General features: G+C 46.8%; 1 protein-coding gene across 1 annotated transcript in view; it reads left to right on the top strand.

The window, feature by feature from the left end:
- Positions 1 to 17,651, top strand: part of BCO1 (beta-carotene oxygenase 1) — a 65,649-nt gene continuing 47,998 nt past the window's right edge. Inside the window, exons 1-2 of the mRNA XM_060254359.1 lie at positions 1 to 124; positions 10,250 to 10,378. Coding sequence (XP_060110342.1) covers positions 61 to 124; positions 10,250 to 10,378 — 193 coding nt within the window. The 5' untranslated portion in view covers positions 1 to 60. The remainder of the gene's footprint in view (positions 125 to 10,249; positions 10,379 to 17,651) is intronic.

Below are 17,651 nucleotides of genomic sequence, written 5' to 3'. Positions count from 1 at the left end.
GGGAGCACAGCTCTGCTCGCAACACCGCCAGAGCAGCCTTTTCCAGCGTCCGGAGACAGGATGGAAAGAATCTTCAACAGAAGTATACAGGAACACCCGGAGCCCATCCGGGCAGAAGTGCACGGTAAATGAACGCCAAAGACGCAACCGCATTGCAATGTGCATTTCCCCTCCTTTTGGTTTGCCTCTTTCCTACAAAGGGAAGTTTGCTTCTGGGCTCAACGAAATTTACTTCGCCAAGGATTATGCATGTTTGGTTCAGAATTGAACAGTTGCAATCTGATTGCTGTTGCTTCCGTGTGGGTTGGGGTTAAAAGAAGAACAAAACAGTAATGGGAAGGGGAGTTTTTGCTTGGTCCGCTTTGCCAATCGGCAAGATCTCTGCATTTCAACTTGTGTCGCGCGGGAAGACAAGAGCGCTTTTAATTACAGGCTGGAGCGCTGCCAGTCGTGTGGAATTTGTTAAGAGTGGGCTGTTAACGCCCGGTTTAGATCAAGGATCTGGGGTATTTCTTTAGGGTTACCAGTTGCCTGGAGGGAAAAAAATGTCCGCTTCATAGAGGTTTAATGGGATCTTCTCTACCTACCTTATCTAGAATGTTATTTAACCTGATGGTGTTATAATTACCTCTATGCCATGAAAAGCTTTGATTTCCAATTCCAGGACATTAAACCCATATGAAAGGGACAAGACATTTCCCCCCAGGCCTGTTGGCAACCTTCATTGTAAATATGTGGGTTGCGTACTTGGAAATACACTGAACTAGATGGACCACTGCTCTGATCCAGCCAACCTCTACTTCTGTTCCTGTGCCCTGATTACTGCTTATAAAGATATGTTCTAGGCCAGTGGAATTATGCTTTTTTAGCCTGGAATTCTTCATTTTACAGAAAGAAGTAGCCATTGGATGGCTGGTAGCCAGGGTCCCCCCGAGCAGGAACGCACAGGAACGCAGTTCTGGCTGGCTTGGTGTTAGGGGTGTGGTCTAATATGCAAATGAGTTTCTGCTGGGCTTTTTCTACAAGAAAACCCTGTGTGAAACAATGGTGATATCAGGGTGTGTGGCCTAATATGCAAATGAGTTCCTGCTGGGCTTTTTTCTACAGAGCCCTGCTGGTAGCCAAAGGGAAGGGAGTAGGCTACTTTTCTAGGGAAACAAATTTGAAGTCCCCTTGCTTATTCGTTTCTTTTGTCATCCAATCACAGCTGATTTATGGTGACCTCTTGGGATTTCAAGGCAAAAGGAGTTCAGAGGTGGTTTGCCATGGCCTGTCTCTGCGTCATGACCCTGGTATTCTTTGGAGGGGTCTTCATGAGTTGGCTGCAACTCGACAGAAAGAAAAAAATAATAAAATAAATGCAGTTTTAAGAATGGAAACAGGAGCAATTCAGTTGCTGTAAAAATGACAAAACTAGACACAGGGACTTGCAGAATTTTTTAATTTTATTTTTATCCCTTTTTTTTCAGCCCAAGCTGGCTTCTAAAATGGCTCATGGGAATTAAAAATAAAACCCAGCAAGTGACTTTGCAATTGACTGCAAATGTTCCGCAAGGAAAGAATCTTCAGCTGAACTCTGTTAGGGTCCTTGGCCTTCCTCTCTAATGGTTCAATCATTGCTGGTTGGAAGCAGGACAGAGAGGGAAGCTGAGCTGAGCTGGATCCAAACAGGACACAGAGGTGGAGGGCTGCTTCCTCTCCTCCTGATGGCCACTGGAAAGTGGGGGGAAGGGATTCTTAGCTGAGCTAGATCTAGATCCCATGGAAGGGTTCAGCATTAATGTACTTGTTTGGTTACTTACCACTGGTTGCTGTGATTCTAGGATATTCTCAGGGAGGTTTCATAGGCAAATGTCTCAGCAAATAGGTCTCAATTGTGATCCAACAGCAGGGCCAGACATGAGTCTTGCCCCTTCTCATCTTCTCCTGGATTCCAAGTATTCCTCTCTCTCGCCCCAGCTGCTTTGAGATCTGGCATAGAAGGTGGACTTTTCCAGTGCTCACCTGTCTCATTAACCAAGAGAGATTCTTTAGCATTTTCTTAAAAAAAATCTATCATATTCTTTAAATGCAGGTTGAATTCCCCATTCCACATTCAAGTAAAATAGACAAGAAGAATTTTGCTGGGTCAGCAAGTGTCCTGTTTTGCACAGTAGCCAACTAAATACTTCCAGGAGCCCACAAGAAGTGCAAAGAAAACAGCCCAAAAATGGTTCTTTGGTACACTGCCTCTAACCTTGGAGGTTCTTTTTAGCAGTTATACCTGATGCCTATTGATAGAACCATCCTCCACAAATTTATCTAGTCACCCGTTAAAGCCACCTAAGCCAGTGGTCATTCCATAAATTCATTATGTGTCCTATGGCGAAGTGTTTCCTTTTGTATCTATCAACAACTGATTTTATAAAGTGACCTCAATCTCTGGGGGTATGGGGAAAGTAGTTTCTCTTTCTCCACTTTCTACTCACCTTGCATGATTTTATAAACCTTTATCATGTATTTCCTTTAGTTTTTTTTCTCCTTGATGCCCCAGATACTTTAGCCTTCCCTTGTAGGAAAAATACCCCAACCCTGTGATTCTTTGCTTTGCTCTAGAATATACTTTTTGAGATAGGGCAGCCAAACTTGTACTCTCAATGTGCCCTTGAACAAGTAAATATCCTCTACAATTCTTTATCTTGAAAAGGATGCTTTCAGCAAGCTATCTCTCAAGGTGGTTATGCAAACCACAAAGGCAATAAGGGGATAAAAGGCACAGTTGGTTGAAAGCTCTCCGTAATTGATAAGCAATCTGCAGTGCAAAAGTCACTTGGGTGGAAGGTTGCTCGTGTAATCTGAGGAAATATTACCAGTTTAGCCATATAGGTGCAACTTGCAGAGACCCAATGTGGCACAGAAGATAGAGAAACCAGATTCAACAGAGGACCAAACTTTTGTCCCTTCAGAAGTTGCAGAAAGGAGGGAATTTTATCAGGAGCTGCTTGTCATAATCCGGGGTTGCTAGAACAGGAAAACCTGCATCAGACGTTTTTCTTCCAAGCACAGGTTGAGTCTTTGACTGGGGAGTTCCAATCCACAACTGAGGCAAAGCCCATTTGAAGGACATCACCACAGTTTTCATTTTTTTTAAGAGAAGGAGTATAAGGATCAAACTACATGTGATGGTAGAGCATGGTATAATTTGTCTTAAAAAGTATCTGTGATGGAGCAAAACGTATGAGAACCATAGTGATAGGGATGAAGGGGTTAATTGAATATGTATAGCCAACCTTTTTTTTTTGCCTCACCAGATTAAAAACAGCCCCAGAGGAGCCTTTAGCAATTGAGGAAGTAGCATAGGGGAGAAAGGATTAAGGCCCTCTCCCTTCCTTGGTACCAGCAATCCATATCAACGTTTATTTATTATCTATTTGTTTGGGGGGGTGGGGGGGCTCCCTCTGGGTATCCTACCCCCCCCCCCCAGGGAAAGTGTATGCGCAATACATAGCCTCTCCTCTCCCGGTGTAGTGAACGCCGCGTGGTCACTGTCTGGCTATGCCTGGCAGATGGTCACTGCAATGGCCTCTCCTGCATTACTGCATCCGTAGCAACACCTTCTCGCTGGTCCCCCCCGTTTTTCACAGAGTTTGCTACGTCATGGTGCGACCGAATTGTCCGGCGGTATAACCGGATGGGCAGGCTGGGCCCACCAACCTCGCCAGCCTAAGAGAAGGAAAACTCTAACATCAAACCCGGGCAGATAGAGCTCGTTAATGTAACACCTACCACCTGGAGGACTCGCTGCCGGCGTCCCGGCTTACTGGGCCATGGCAGATGACCCCCAGGTGAAAGGGTGGAGCCAGTACCGCGCACACTGCACTTCACCTAAAAAATTCCTCTGTGCAGGCCTGAAGGGCATATCCACATACACAACCCACAACGCATCAAGTCCTGCAGCGATGGGTAAGGGGCGAAACGGCAGGTGGAAGGTGCCACTGGAAGCCGCAGTCCCGATCCTGCATGTAGGTGGTTCAGGGTATTGGTCGCCTGATGCTAACCCGGAGAAGAAAGCATTTTTCGGCAGCACCCTGAACGACCAAGCAGCCTTATCTAGGGACAGCACTGCTTGCTCCACACGGAGAGGGGCCTAGAAAAGGTGGCCTAAACAAAGCTCGTCTCCTCCACCCCAGTTGGCTAGCCGCGATCAACGGGCATCCTTACTTGCGGTCAAAAAATAACAACAAAGAAAAGGCATGCACCTGCCTCACAAAGTGTGCAAAGACTAAAGCTTGCGTGTTGGAACATCAGAACCATGCTTGACACAGTAGACAGTGGTCGCCCTGAACGACACTCTGCTCTAGTTGCCCACGAACTTCTCAGGTTGAATATCGACATAGCAGCTCTCAGTGAGGTCCGTTTCCCTGAGGAAGGTAATCTTCAAGAACACGGTGCTGGCTATACCCTCTACTGGTCGGGTAAGTCAAAGGCTGAGAGCCGCCTTTCTGGCATTGGCTTCATGGTCAGGAACTCCATTGCCTCCAAACTCGAAAACCTGCCAACAGGTCACTCAGATCGCATCATGTCCATGCGCCTCCCACTTCAAAACAAGCAGCATGCAACACTCTTCAGTGTGTATGCCCCAACCCTTCAAGCAGATCCTGCAGAAAAGAACAAGTTCTATGCTGATCTACACAACCTCGTACGGAAGACCCCTACAGAGGACAAGGTGATCATCCTTGGCGACTTCAATGCCAGAGTAGGTAAAGACTCGGAAGCCTGGAAAGGAGTACTTGGCAAACACGGCATTGGCAACTGCAATGACAATGGGCGCCTCCTGCTAGAATTCTGCATGGAGCACCAGCTCACCATCACCAACACTATCTTCCAGCAGAAGAACAGTCTGAAGACAACCTGGATGCACCCACGGTCCAAGCACTGGCACCTTATCGACTACATTCTGGTGCGCCAGAGAGACCTTCGAGATGTCTTACACACCCGAGTAATGCCCAGTGCAGAATGTCATACGGATCATCGTCTTGTACGCTGCAATCTCCGTCTTCACTTTAAACCCACACCCAGGAGAGGAGGTATCCCTCAGAGGAAGTTTCAGGTTGGCAGTCTCCAGTCAGCCGAAGTTAAAGCTGCCTTCCAGGCAAAACTCCAGTCAAGAATTGAGGACCCCAGTTGCCCCACAGACCCTTCTCCAGAAGCACTCTTGGAACACCTAAAAACTACCGTCCTGCAGATCTCTGAAGAAGTCCTCGGGTTCTCCACAAGGAAGAACAAGGACTGGTTTGATGAGAACAATCAAGAGATCCAAGATTTACTGGCGAAAAAGAGATCTGCCTACCAAGCACATCTTGCTCAGCCCTCCTGTCCTGGGAAAAAAGCAACCTTTCACGCTGCATGTAGCAACCTCCAGCGCAAGCTTCGAGACATTCAGAACGATTGGTGGACCAAGCTTGCAGAGAGAACCCAGCTGTGTGCAGACACTGGTGATTTAAGAGGGTTCTACGAAGCCCTGAAGGCAGTATATGGTCCATCATATCAGGCTCAGAGTCCCTTGCGTAGTGCAGGCGGCCAAGTGCTCCTCACAGACAAGGCATCCATACTGAACCGGTGGTCAGAGTATTTTCAGGTTCTCTTCAGTGCCAACCGCGTAGTTCAAGATTCAGCAATCCACCTCACCCCACTTCAACCAGTGAAAACAGAGTTGGATGAGATCCCCACCCTAGAAGAGACTGTTAAAGCCATCAAGCAACTGAAAAGTGGCAAGGCAGCAGGAGTTGATGGAATTCCACCAGAGATCTGGAAGCATGGGGGCACAGTACTACATAGCTCACTTCACAAAGTACTTGTCACCTGCTGGGAACAAGGCAAATTACCACAGGACTTTCGCGATGCAATCATCATCACCCTATACAAGAACAAAGGGGAAAAGTCAGACTGCTCCAACTACCGGGGGATAACCCTGCTCTCCATCGCAGGCAAAATCCTTGCCAGAATACTCCTGAACAGACTGGTGCCCACCATTGCAGAAGAACTCCTCCCAGAGAGCCAGTACGGCTTCAGAGCTAACAGGAGCACCACCGACATGGTATTTGTTCTCAGGCAGCTCCAAGAGAAATGCAGGGAACAGAACAAGGCTCTGTATGTGACTTTTGTCGACCTTACCAAAGCTTTCGATACCGTTAGCAGGAAAGGCCTGTGGCAAATCTTGGAACGTTTAGGATGTCCCCCAAGGTTCCTCAGCATGATCATCCAGCTACACGAAGACCAGCGAGGCCAAGTCAGACACTGCAACGACCTCTCGGAGCCCTTCCCAATAGGCACAGGTGTAAAGCAAGGCTGCGTTCTCGCGCCAACTCTCTTTACGATCTTCTTTAGCATGATGCTTCAAAGAGCCACAGTAGATCTAGATGATGACAATGGTGTCTACACCCGCTATCGCACTGATGGCAGCCTAAAGGCCCACTAAAGGCCCACTCCAAGACGATGGAAAAACTCATCCGAGAGCTACTATTTGCTGAAGATGCTGCACTCGTCTCCCACTCGGTATCAGCTCTGCAGCATATGGCGTCCTGCTTTGCAGAGGCTGCCAAGCTATTCGGCCTAGAAGTTAGTCTGAAGAAGACAGAAGTTCTCCACCAGCCTGCACCCCAGGAAGATTATCACCCTCCCTGCATCACTGTGGGTGAATAAGTTCTGAAGACAGTCCAGCAGTTCAGCTACCTGGGGTGCATCATCTCCTCAGATGCCAAGATCGACAAGGAGATTGACAACAGGCTGGCAAAGGCAAACCGTGCATTTGGCCGACTGCACAAAAGAGTGTGGAGCAACAAGCATCTGAAAAAAGGCACAAAGATCAATGTTTACAAAGCGGTTGTGATGACAACCCTCATCTACGGCTCCGAATCGTGGGTTTTATACCGTCATCACCTGCGACTCCTCGAGCGCTTTCATCAGTGCTGCCTTCGCACCACCCTCAACATCAACTGGAGTGACTTTGTGACCAACACTGAAGTCCTCAAGCGGGCGGAGGTTACCAGTATCGAGGCACTGCTGCTGAAGACGCAGCTGCGCTGGGCAGGGCATATTTCTAGGATGGAAAACCACCGCCTTCCCAAGATTGCCCTGTATGGCGAACTCTCCACCGGCCATCGAAATAGAGGGGCACCAAAGAAGAGGTACAAAGACTCCTTGAAGAAATCCCTTGGCACCTGTCGCATCAACCATCACCAGTGGTCTGACCTAGCCTCAGTTCGCAAAGCATGGAGACACACCATCCACCAGGCTGTCTCTTCCTTTGAGAACGCACGCATAGCTGGTCTTGAGGACAAAAGGAGATTGAGGAAGAATCGCACTGCTACAGCACCAACCCTAAATCAGACTTTTCCCTGCAGCCACTGTGGCCGGACCTGCCTGTCCCGCATTGGTCTTGTCAGCCACCAGCGAGCCTGCAGCAGACGTGGACTATTGCACCCTTAAATCTTCATTCGCGAAGCCAAGCCGAGAGAGAGAGAGAGAGATTTGTTTGTTTATTTATTGTACTTATATCCTGCCCTCCTCAAACAGGCTCAGGGCGGCTAACAACAGTCACAATTCGATGACAATTCACATTATGACAGTAAAACATTCTTAAAACATTAAAATATTAAAACAAGTTAAATACCGTTCAAAATATAAACTCAGATTCTGTTTGAATTAGTTTGTCATGATACTGTGGGGCAGATGATACACACCCCCATATTTGTTAAGAGTACCTCCTTTTAGTTCTTAAAAGCCTGCCTGAACAAATATGTCTTACAGGCCCTGCGGAAATGTTCTCCCCTACATAGTTCTTTATTTTAGTATTTTTATGTTCTTGTGTGTATGTGTGCACACCTGGAAGTCATGGTGACCTCTGGTGACTGACCCCCACTGAGGGCATGGAGGATATTCAGAGAGGTGGCTGAATAAAGCCTGGCCCTGCCTCTGGACTCTGGTATTCCAAGGAGGTCTCCCATCCAAGTACTTGCCAGAGTCGACCCTGATTAGCTTCCGAGATCTGACAAGATGCAGCTTGCCTGGGCTATCCAGGTCTAGGCTATAGTTGTTCTTCATGGTCAGGTGACATGTCAAAAGCTCCAGCACCAGAACTCCAGCATCACATGTAGCTTGGGAAGGTGCCATGGCTCAGTGGTAGAGCATCTGCTTTGTGTGACAAAGGTCCCAGGCTCAGTCCCCAGCATATCCAGGATCAGGTAGTGGGTAATGCAAAAGATGTCAAGCTGAGATCCTGGAGAGCTACCACCAGTCTGAGTAGACAAAATTGATGTTGAGACCTAGGGGTCTGACTCTGTCTAAGGCAGCTTCATTTAAGGGGAAGCCATAGGTCAGTGGTTGAGCACCTGCTTCACTCAGTGGCTGAGCACCCTTCACGCTGAATCTCAGAGCAGCTTACAATCCCCTTTACCTTCCTTCCCTACAACAGACACAGGTGGAGCTGAGAGAGCTCTTGCAGAAGCTGTCCTTTCAAGGACAGCTCTGTGAGAGCTATGGCTGACCCAAGACTGTTCCAGCAAGTGGAGGAGTGGGGAATCAAACCCGATTCTTTCAGATAAGAATCCACACACTTAACCACTACACCAAACTGGCTCTATATGCAGAAGTTCTCAGGTTCAGTCCCCCCCCCCCAACATCCCCAGTTAAAAGGATCAAATAATAGCTGGTGTGAAAGGCCTCCATCGGAGGCCCTGGAAAGCTACTGCCAGTCAGGGCAAACCAGACTGGTTAGATTCACTTCAAGGTGGCTTCATGTGTTAATTGACTATTGCCCCTGCTAAGGCCAGAGGCACTAAGTTTTTCACACTGAAAACTCTATAGTACTATAAGAGTTTTACTGCAAGTCCTAGAGCATTTCTGGTGTGACTCTCTAGGAATCAGAGTAAAACTCTATGGTACCATAGAGTTTTAGCACGAGTCCTAGAGAGTCTCGGCGTGGTGTCCCCAGTGCAATAACATCACTTCCTGGTGACATCACCACACTGCACACGAAGAACAAGTCCCCTGCTGCAGCAGAGGGACTTGGCAACCATAATGGAGACAGGTCCAGCACACAAGCAGTAAGCAGGTCTTGAATTTCTGAGTATCTCATCTGCATTCTGCTGCATGCACTTTATTGGTATCCATAGCAACCTGAGTAATGGAAGGCTCAGAAACATTAGGGACATCTATTAATCTATATGATTAATGTGAAATCCAAGTCAGATCAGCTATGATTGATTCCTGTTACTCTTGGCTATTTTTAACATCCCAAGCTTTTTGTGGTTTTGTAGGTTATAACCAACATCTTGAGAGCTGTGTGTGTAAGTGCCATCGAGTTGTAGCCAACTTCTGGCAGCCTCTCATGGGGTTTTCAAGGCCAGAGGTGAACAGAGGTGGTTTGCCGTTGCAAGTTGACCCTGATAAGTTTCTGAGATCTGACTAGCCTGGGCACCCCCCATCCCATACACACAGAGGTTAAAATCAGCATCTTGAGGTCTCCTGACATATCTGTCTCCTGCTACCTGTTGTTTTTTCTGGAAGGCTATTGGCAGTTCTGAGCTTTTCCTAGTTCCATGTGAGGCAGATATTCAAAACTGATACTGCCTGAAGAGACTGCATAGTTAACAGCTAATGTTTGGAGCAGGGGTCCCCAATCTTTTTGAGGCTGTGGCACCTTAGGAATGTTGAGAAGAAGGTGGTAAGCACCACCCCAGAATGGCTGCCACAGGAGGTGGATACCGACCCTCAAATGGCTGCCGCCTCTTCCTTTTGAATCATGGAAGTCAGTTACAAGCCCTGCTTTACAATGGCCCCATCCACTTTTAAAAACCTTGGTGGGCATCGAGATAAGTACTAGTATACAAAGGCACTATGTTGGTGAACTCTCCTTTTAGAGCGAGGCCATTAGCCTTCTAGGGAAAGCTGAAAGGAACAACCTGCAGGAGATTCAAGGAGATTTTGGCGGCAGGAGTTATTGCAATTATATAATATATAAAATAGACACCTCAGTTTCTCAGGAGGCAATTCTTAGCTCCAAAGTAAGATAAAAAAGCCATTGCTCACAGGTCTGAAGTTACCCACTCCTTTTGGCCTTCTGATTACTTCTCTTAATGCCTTGCAAAATTCAGTGCTCTATTGCATTGGCTGGGGCTGGGGGGCAGTTTAGGGTCACTTGAAGAAAAAGGTCTTTGGATTTGACGGTGCCTGAAGCAAATGTCCTAATGTAGCATTTTTTGTTTTACAGGGGAGATACCAAGCTGGATGGAGGGAGTTCTTATTCGCAATGGTCCGGGCATGCATAAAATCGGGGAAATGGAATACAATCACTGGTTCGATGGCATGGCTTTATTGCACAGTTTTACAATAAAGAACGGTAGGTTTGTTTACTGGTGCCAGAGGGCGGCTATGTTGAGCCACGAAGCAATCACACTCAGTGAAAAAGCTCCTGGTCACTAATGGAAAAACAGCACAGCTGGGTTGAGTCTAGCTTTAGTTGTTAGCCAGGTGATCTAAATAGAACTGTGATCAACAGCAGCATGCCTTTTCTTACCCACCTGATGGAGACAGACAACAGAATATAGGTATCTCCAGCACCTTCCAGCCTGCAAACTTAGGGGAGGCCTTGAACTGCAGTGCCCCCTTTTGGCGACAGAATGCAGAACAAGGAGGACCTACAGTACAATGCAGTACAATACAGCAGAGAAGCTTTTAAAATATGTAATTTAAGCAGCAATAAGAAAAGTGAGTGGCCTTGGAGTCCAATTGAATAAAATGGGACTTATTTCTGTGTATAGACCAGCTTTAAGCTCATTCCCTGTTGCTTTGTATGACCCTACTATGTAATTTCTGCCTTGTTTAAGGTGTCCTGTTAATGATCATTCTATGCTTCAGCTCTGTTTTCAGATATCTGCATGCCAAACTCTATTGCTTTGTTTTTTTTGGATGTTCTGTCCTGTTGACTTACGTTGATTTATGTTGTGTAATCAGCCTTGAATCTAAAGGTGGAGTATAAATGATGTAAATAAAATAATTGCTGAGACTCTGGGATTGCTGTACGTGACCTAGACCTTGTTTCCCTAAAATCACAAGCAGGGCTTTTGGGGGGTGGGAACGCACAGGAGCGGAGCTCCGCTTGGCCTGGCCAGGGCTTTGGCTGGCACTCTGGGGAAGGTGTGAGGAGGCATCTTTAAAATGCCTTCCTCATGACTTCAGTCTTCCCCAGAATGGAAGAGCTCCTGCTGGGCTTTTTCTACAAAAAAAAAAAAAAAGCCTTGGCCACAAGTATTCATACTGGGGAGAGACTGCCTATGAGTGATGATAGAAATGTTCTGCACATGCTCAGACGCAGGGCTTTTTTTGTTGCAGGAACTCCTTTGCATATTAGGCCACACATCTCTGATATAGCCAGTCCTCCAAGAGTTTACAGGGCTCTTATTACAAGGCCTACTGTAAGCTCTTGGAGGATTAGTTATATCAGGGATATGTGGCCTAATATGCAAAGGAATTCCTGCTACAAAAAGCCCTGCTCAGATGTTTTCTGGTGCACATATTTGAGGTTTGAGACCTGGCACTGAAAGGAGGGAGGATTGCATGGTGTAGCCCAATCGTGCCAAATCTGGGAAGCTAAGCAGGGTCAGTACTTGAAAGGGAGACCTGCAAGGCTCTGCAGAGGAAGGCAATGACAAACCACCTCTGCTTCTCACTTGCCTTAAAAGCCCTTTGCTGGCTGCAGCTTGATGGCACTTTATGTGCACCACCACAGACACACTGAAACAAACGCTGAGACTTTAAAGATAGCGGTATTAAGAATACACAAACAGCTTTGCGTCTTGTTCATTGGCTGTTGCTTTCTTCCAGGTTTGGTCTATTTACCTATTTAGAATATTTTAAGAATGTTTCTCTGCTTGCTTTTTTTCCTGGAAACTAAACCCAAATTGGTGTTGCACATGATTTTAAAGTCTTGTGTGTCTCTCTGATTGCAGCTGCTGAGTTCTTAACTCTGTTTCTTCAGCAGACCTGTTCAGGCAGCCAGTAATCCTACAGAGCCACACAAAAGCATGTTTATACTGGAGATTTCTTGTATTCTTGCTTCAGACAATGAAGCTAAAACTCTTTACGGAGGTTTGATGAGGCGCCAGGGGAATTCCATACAGCCGTGACTGATAGCCACCTAGGTATATAAAACATAATAATAGCATATTCATAGGACTCACTGTCGCAAGATGGAGTGATAGCTACTAGCCTGACATCATGGTGGACTGATGGAGTTTTTTGGTCACATCCAGCAAGGCCATTTACAGACTTTGGTGTTCTAAAATAGTCTTGCTCACCAGCCTAATGCCAATAGTGGAAGAACCTCTGTTTTTCATGCAGGAGGTCCCAAGTTCAATCCCTAGCACCTCCAGTTAAAAGAACCATGTAGTAACTTGTTCAAATGGACTTATGTCAGACAGTATCTGCCAGCCATAGTAGACAAGATGGGCCTTGATAGACCAGTGTTCTGACAGTGGAAGGCAGCTGTTTTTAAAGGCGCTGGGCTTGAGAGCAGAACATCTGTCTTGCATTTTAGGTAGGGTTGCCAGCCCCCAGTTGGAGGCCCCTGGTTTGGAAAGCCAGTGGAGATGGTATTGAATGTCCACTGGGCATTGCATTATACCCTATGGCAGTGCTGGCAAACCTAAGGCACGGGTGCCAGAGGCGGCACTCGAAGCCCTCTCTCTGGGCACGCACGCTACCTTGCCCCCCATCCCCCACATGAGCCTCTGGAGTCATATCTCATTGAGGCTCCTCCTCTCCCCAAACTCAGACTCCTTCCCCCAAATCTCCAGGTATTCCCCAACCCAAACTCAGAGTATATTACTGGTCCAAGGTTTCCCAGCAAGCTGACAAGGCAGAGTGGGCATATGAATCAGGACCTCCCAGATCTGATTTGGACACCCTAAACCACCAGCTCCTACTAAACACACTATATTTTAATGTATTTTTTCCTAATGGCAAACTAGAATGATGTTTATAATGTATGTTACATGTTCAAAAGTAAATTAGGTGGATAGGAACACCTCTGGGAAAGGCATGTTTTCAGTTTAACCCAGACCTGCAAGCAACAGAGCAGTGAACAGCCTCCATTTATTGCCTTATGACACTCTCACCATCATTCTCCCATTTTGACATGTTACTATTTTGTTGGTTTTATAAGCAAATGTTATCCAGACCAAATGTTCTTTCAATTTGTTAATTTCACTATGAGTTGTTTTTTCTAAACTAAAACCTCAGTATTCAAGTTAAATTGCCATGTTGGCACTTTGCTATAAATAAGTGGGTTTTGGGTTGCAGTTTGGGCACTCGGTCTCTAAAAGGTTCTCCATCACTGCCCGATGGAGACTGGTTTCCCACAGGGTATAATACACAATCGATCCATGGGTATCTGGGGCTGGAGGGGGGCTGTTTTTGAGATAGAGGCACCAGATTTTCAGCATAGCATCTGGTGCCTCTTTTCAACCCTGCCCCCCTCAAGTTTCTTCTGTCTTTCTGGTGGTCCACGCTATCCATAAAACTCTCTTTTAACACCACATTTCAAATGAATCAATTTTCTTCCTGTCAGCTTTATTCCTCCCTCTCCTCAACACCCCCCCCCCACTCAGTTTCAAAAAGATTGGACCAGGAGGTCCAATTCTATGAGCCCTAAAAGAAGGTAGAAAAAGGAGGTCCAATTCTATGAGCCCCAAAAGAAGGTATAAAAAGGAGGTCCAATTCTATGAGCCCCAAAAGAAGGTAGAAAAAGCCCAGTAGGAACTTGTTTACATATTATGCCGCAATACCTGACACCAAGCCAGCCGGAACTATGTTCCGGCTTAAAAAAAAAGCCCTGTTTAAATGTAATGACCAGAATTCCCTTTGATGTTCAATCATACTTGTCACAGCCTTTTTTCCTGGCTCCACCCCCAAAGTCCCCAGATATTTCTTGAATCAGACCTGGCAACCCTAACATGTCATCCTATCTTTCCTCCAAGGAGTATACAATTGGTCTTCTCCATTCTACGCTCAACAGCCATGTGAGGTAGGTTAAACTAAGATGTTAAACTAAGAGTAATAGCACCCCCCTCCCAACATCACCCAGCAAGCTTCAATGGCACAGTGGGAATTTGAACCGGGGTCTCTTAAACTTAGTTGAACACTCTAATCACTACACCAAGCTGCCTGTTATGTATGTGAACCTGCCAGAACAATTTTATTGATTGATTTCTTTAGATATTTATACTTTTTTTCTTGCTCAACTGAGACCCAAAGTGGTTTACAACAGGGCCTTTTTTGAGCAGGAATGCACAGGAGCGCAGTTCTGGCTGGCTTGGCATCAGGGTGTGTGGCTTTATATGCATATGAGTTCCTGCTGAGCTTTTTCTACAAAAAAAGCCCTATGTGAAATAGGATTGCCAAGTCCAATTCAAGAAATACCTGGAGCTGGGAGCCTTTGGGGGTGGAGCCAGGAGACATTGGGGGCAGAGCCAGGAACAAGGGTGTGACAAGCATAATTGAACTCCAGGGTAGTTCTGGCCATCACATTTAAAGGGAGAGCACATCTTTTTAAATGCCTTCCTTCCATAGGAAATAATGAAGGATAGGGGCACCTTCTTTTGGGGCTCATAGAATTGGACCCCCTGGTCCAATCATTTTGAAACTTGGGGGGGTACTTTGGGGAGAGGCACTACATACTATACTGAAAATTTGGTGCCTCTTCCTCAAAAAACCGCTCCCCCAGAGCCCCCGAAACCTCCAGATCAATTCTCCATTATATTCTATGAAAATCGATCTCCACATAGGGAATAATGAAGTGCTCAGCAGACGTTTCCCTCCCCCTCCTCCCCCCGTTTCTGGTGACTCTGAAGCGAGGGATTGGCCTCTCTACTCACGAGTTGCTGCCAACTTCTTCAAAGTAACACAGATATACCATCCCAAGAGGAAGTCTTTCAATCGGAGACTGAAGCCTCTGGAGGTGGAAAGGCACATGGTCCTCTGGGGGCGGGGCTTCCCCCCACCGGCCAGCTGACTGGGGGCAGGAAGGAGCCTGGGAAAGCGGAAGAACCCCCACTGGGACCTGGGGATTGGCAAGCCTAATGTGAAACAATGGTGGTTGGGTGTGGCCTAATATGCAAATACATTCCTGCTGGGCTTTTTCTACCAAAAAAGCCCTGGTTTACAACATTGCTCTTCCCTCCTCCATTTTATTCCTACAACAACATCCCTATGAGGAAGGTTAAGCTGAGAGAGTGACTGGCCCAAGGCCACCCAGTGGTACTTCCATGGCAGAATAGGGACTTGAATCTGGGTCTCCTAGATCAGTGGCTCCCAACCTTTTTGGCACCAGGGACCGGTTTCATGGAAGGCAATTTTTCCACGGACCAGTAGGGGGGGAGGTGCTGGGATTTTTGCCGCCCCAGGCTACCCTCTGCCCACACCCCCTCATGAGGGTCTTTAAATGAGGGGTAGGCAAAGGTCATTGCAGTGCTGCCCCTTCTGCCCTTCCGAGACCTGGGTGGATGAAAAAGGTGGTGCTTCAAAGAGAGGCTGCGCTGCCTCTTTTGTCCGCCCAGGTCCTAGGTGGGTGAAAGGGGTGGCGGGGCTGCTCTGCCTCGTTCAGAGGCTGCTTCCCCTGCAAGGAGAGGCAACCTCAGAGTGAGGCTGCACTGCCTCTTTGATCCGTCTGGGTCCCAGCCTCCAGGTGGGTGAAAGGGGTGGTGCAGTGACTCTGTCTTGCTCTGAGGCCCAGTTGCTAACAGACCACGGACCGGTACCAGTGCATGGCCAGGGGTTGGGGACCCCTGTCCTAGATCCTAGCTTGGCACTCTAACCACTCCACCACACTGGCACAGTTTGTGTGGACATGCATGAGTGAACCAGCCTAACGCAATGCTACAGCGCAGCACAGTGTCAAGGTTTTTGTCATAGCATCAGACTAGCGTAGTGGTTCACACGTCCCATCTTAAGCATTTATGTAGCACCAAATGACAGGCCAGTTTATAATGAGAGGCCTGTAAGAGTCTCAGAGTTGGAGACATCAGCAAAGCAGGCAGCCACAACAATTTACTTTTCATTGAGACGGTGTGTTATCCAGCAGGATTTCCATCTATCTCTGCCGAAGCCAATTACAAGCTGCTGCGGTCTGGCAGCTGGTGAAACAGGTTTCATGTAAGTATGTCAGGCAGTGGAAGTACCTAGGCTTAGCTAGCAGCAAACAGCTCATGCACTCCCTGTGTATACTGTCCCACGTCCCTCCTTATCTGAATGTTGTCATTCATCATAACACCTGGAATGTTGTCATATACTTTCAGGTCAAGGTGTTTTCCACATGATTCTGGCTGCTTGGGCAGCTGATGTATATTAGAAGCAATCTTCTTTCACGCTTTTTTAATCCTTTGTCTCATTTTTTTAAAATTATGGGCTACATATTCACATGGTCAAGATGGGTGACTGTCAACAATATAATGAAAGCAGAGTAGAATCCTACAAGCTACAAGAAATTTTGTAGGAGTTCCTATTGCAGCCTTTTTCAAGTCAGGGAACATTGAGTTAAGGGAGAGGCATCTGACAACCAGAGACCCTGTTCTAGCCCCCAACGAGTTTCCAGTATAGCTCCTAACACAATCTGTAATCCTACACTCTTCTAACCAGAACTCAATTCACATCCTTGTTCCATTGTGAACAACAACACAGACTCTATCAGAGCACAATTCTGAAGGGGTTTTAGTCAGAGATCCTCAATCTTGCTGACCCTGTGAGTAGTTTTGGAATTTAAAAAAATGACTGGGTATCACCACAAAATGTCTATCGTGGAGTGTGAGCCAGCCGCAAGATGGCTGCCACGGCAGGGCAACCCCTAAGTGCTGGGAGGAGGGATGGGCTTGAACCAGCTCGTAAAGAAATGTTTATGACATATTTTGGCCAGTTTGTGAAGTTCGTGGCAGGCTAACTGGCACAAACTTTCCACAAACTTTCCAACTGTTTGTGGAGGTTTGTGCCAGTTCATGAGCAGATCCTGCTCATGAGCAGAGAACCGATCCTTCACAAGCTAGAGACACAAAACCCTCAAGGGATCTCTGGCTGAGAATGATGAGTCTGCGTATAGGAGGGAAGTTCATCAGCTGTCCCTTTGGAGTAAAGTAAATAATCTTATTTTTAATGTAAATAAGACGAAGGAAATCATAGTGGATTACAGGAAGAGTAGTCTGGATTTTCAGCCATTGTTTATTGATGGTGTTATGGTAGAACAGGTGACAGAATGGAAGTTTTTGGGAATTACTATGAAACAGGATCTAACATGGGGGGCAAATACTTCAGCTCTAGAGAAAAAGGCCCAGCAACGACTATACTATTTAAGACTCTTAAGATCACAAAAACTGTCAGGGAGTCTGCTGGTTGCCTTTTATCGTAGTTCCATTGAGAGCATTATATCTTATTGCCTCTGCGTGTGGTTTGGGAGCTGCACAGAAGCAGAGAGAAGGGTGCTCCAAAGAGTGATGGTAAGAGCACAGAAGATTTGTGGATGCTCTCTCCCCTCATTGGTGGATTTGTATAATATGGGATGTAAAAGGAAGATACAAATGATCTTAAATGACCCTTCACATCCGGGCCACTTGCTATCTGAGATCTTA

Source organism: Heteronotia binoei, chromosome 14 (genome assembly GCF_032191835.1).
Source record: "Heteronotia binoei isolate CCM8104 ecotype False Entrance Well chromosome 14, APGP_CSIRO_Hbin_v1, whole genome shotgun sequence".
Taxonomy (NCBI): Eukaryota; Metazoa; Chordata; class Lepidosauria; order Squamata; family Gekkonidae; genus Heteronotia; species Heteronotia binoei.
This window is presented reverse-complemented; position numbering and strand designations above follow the sequence as displayed.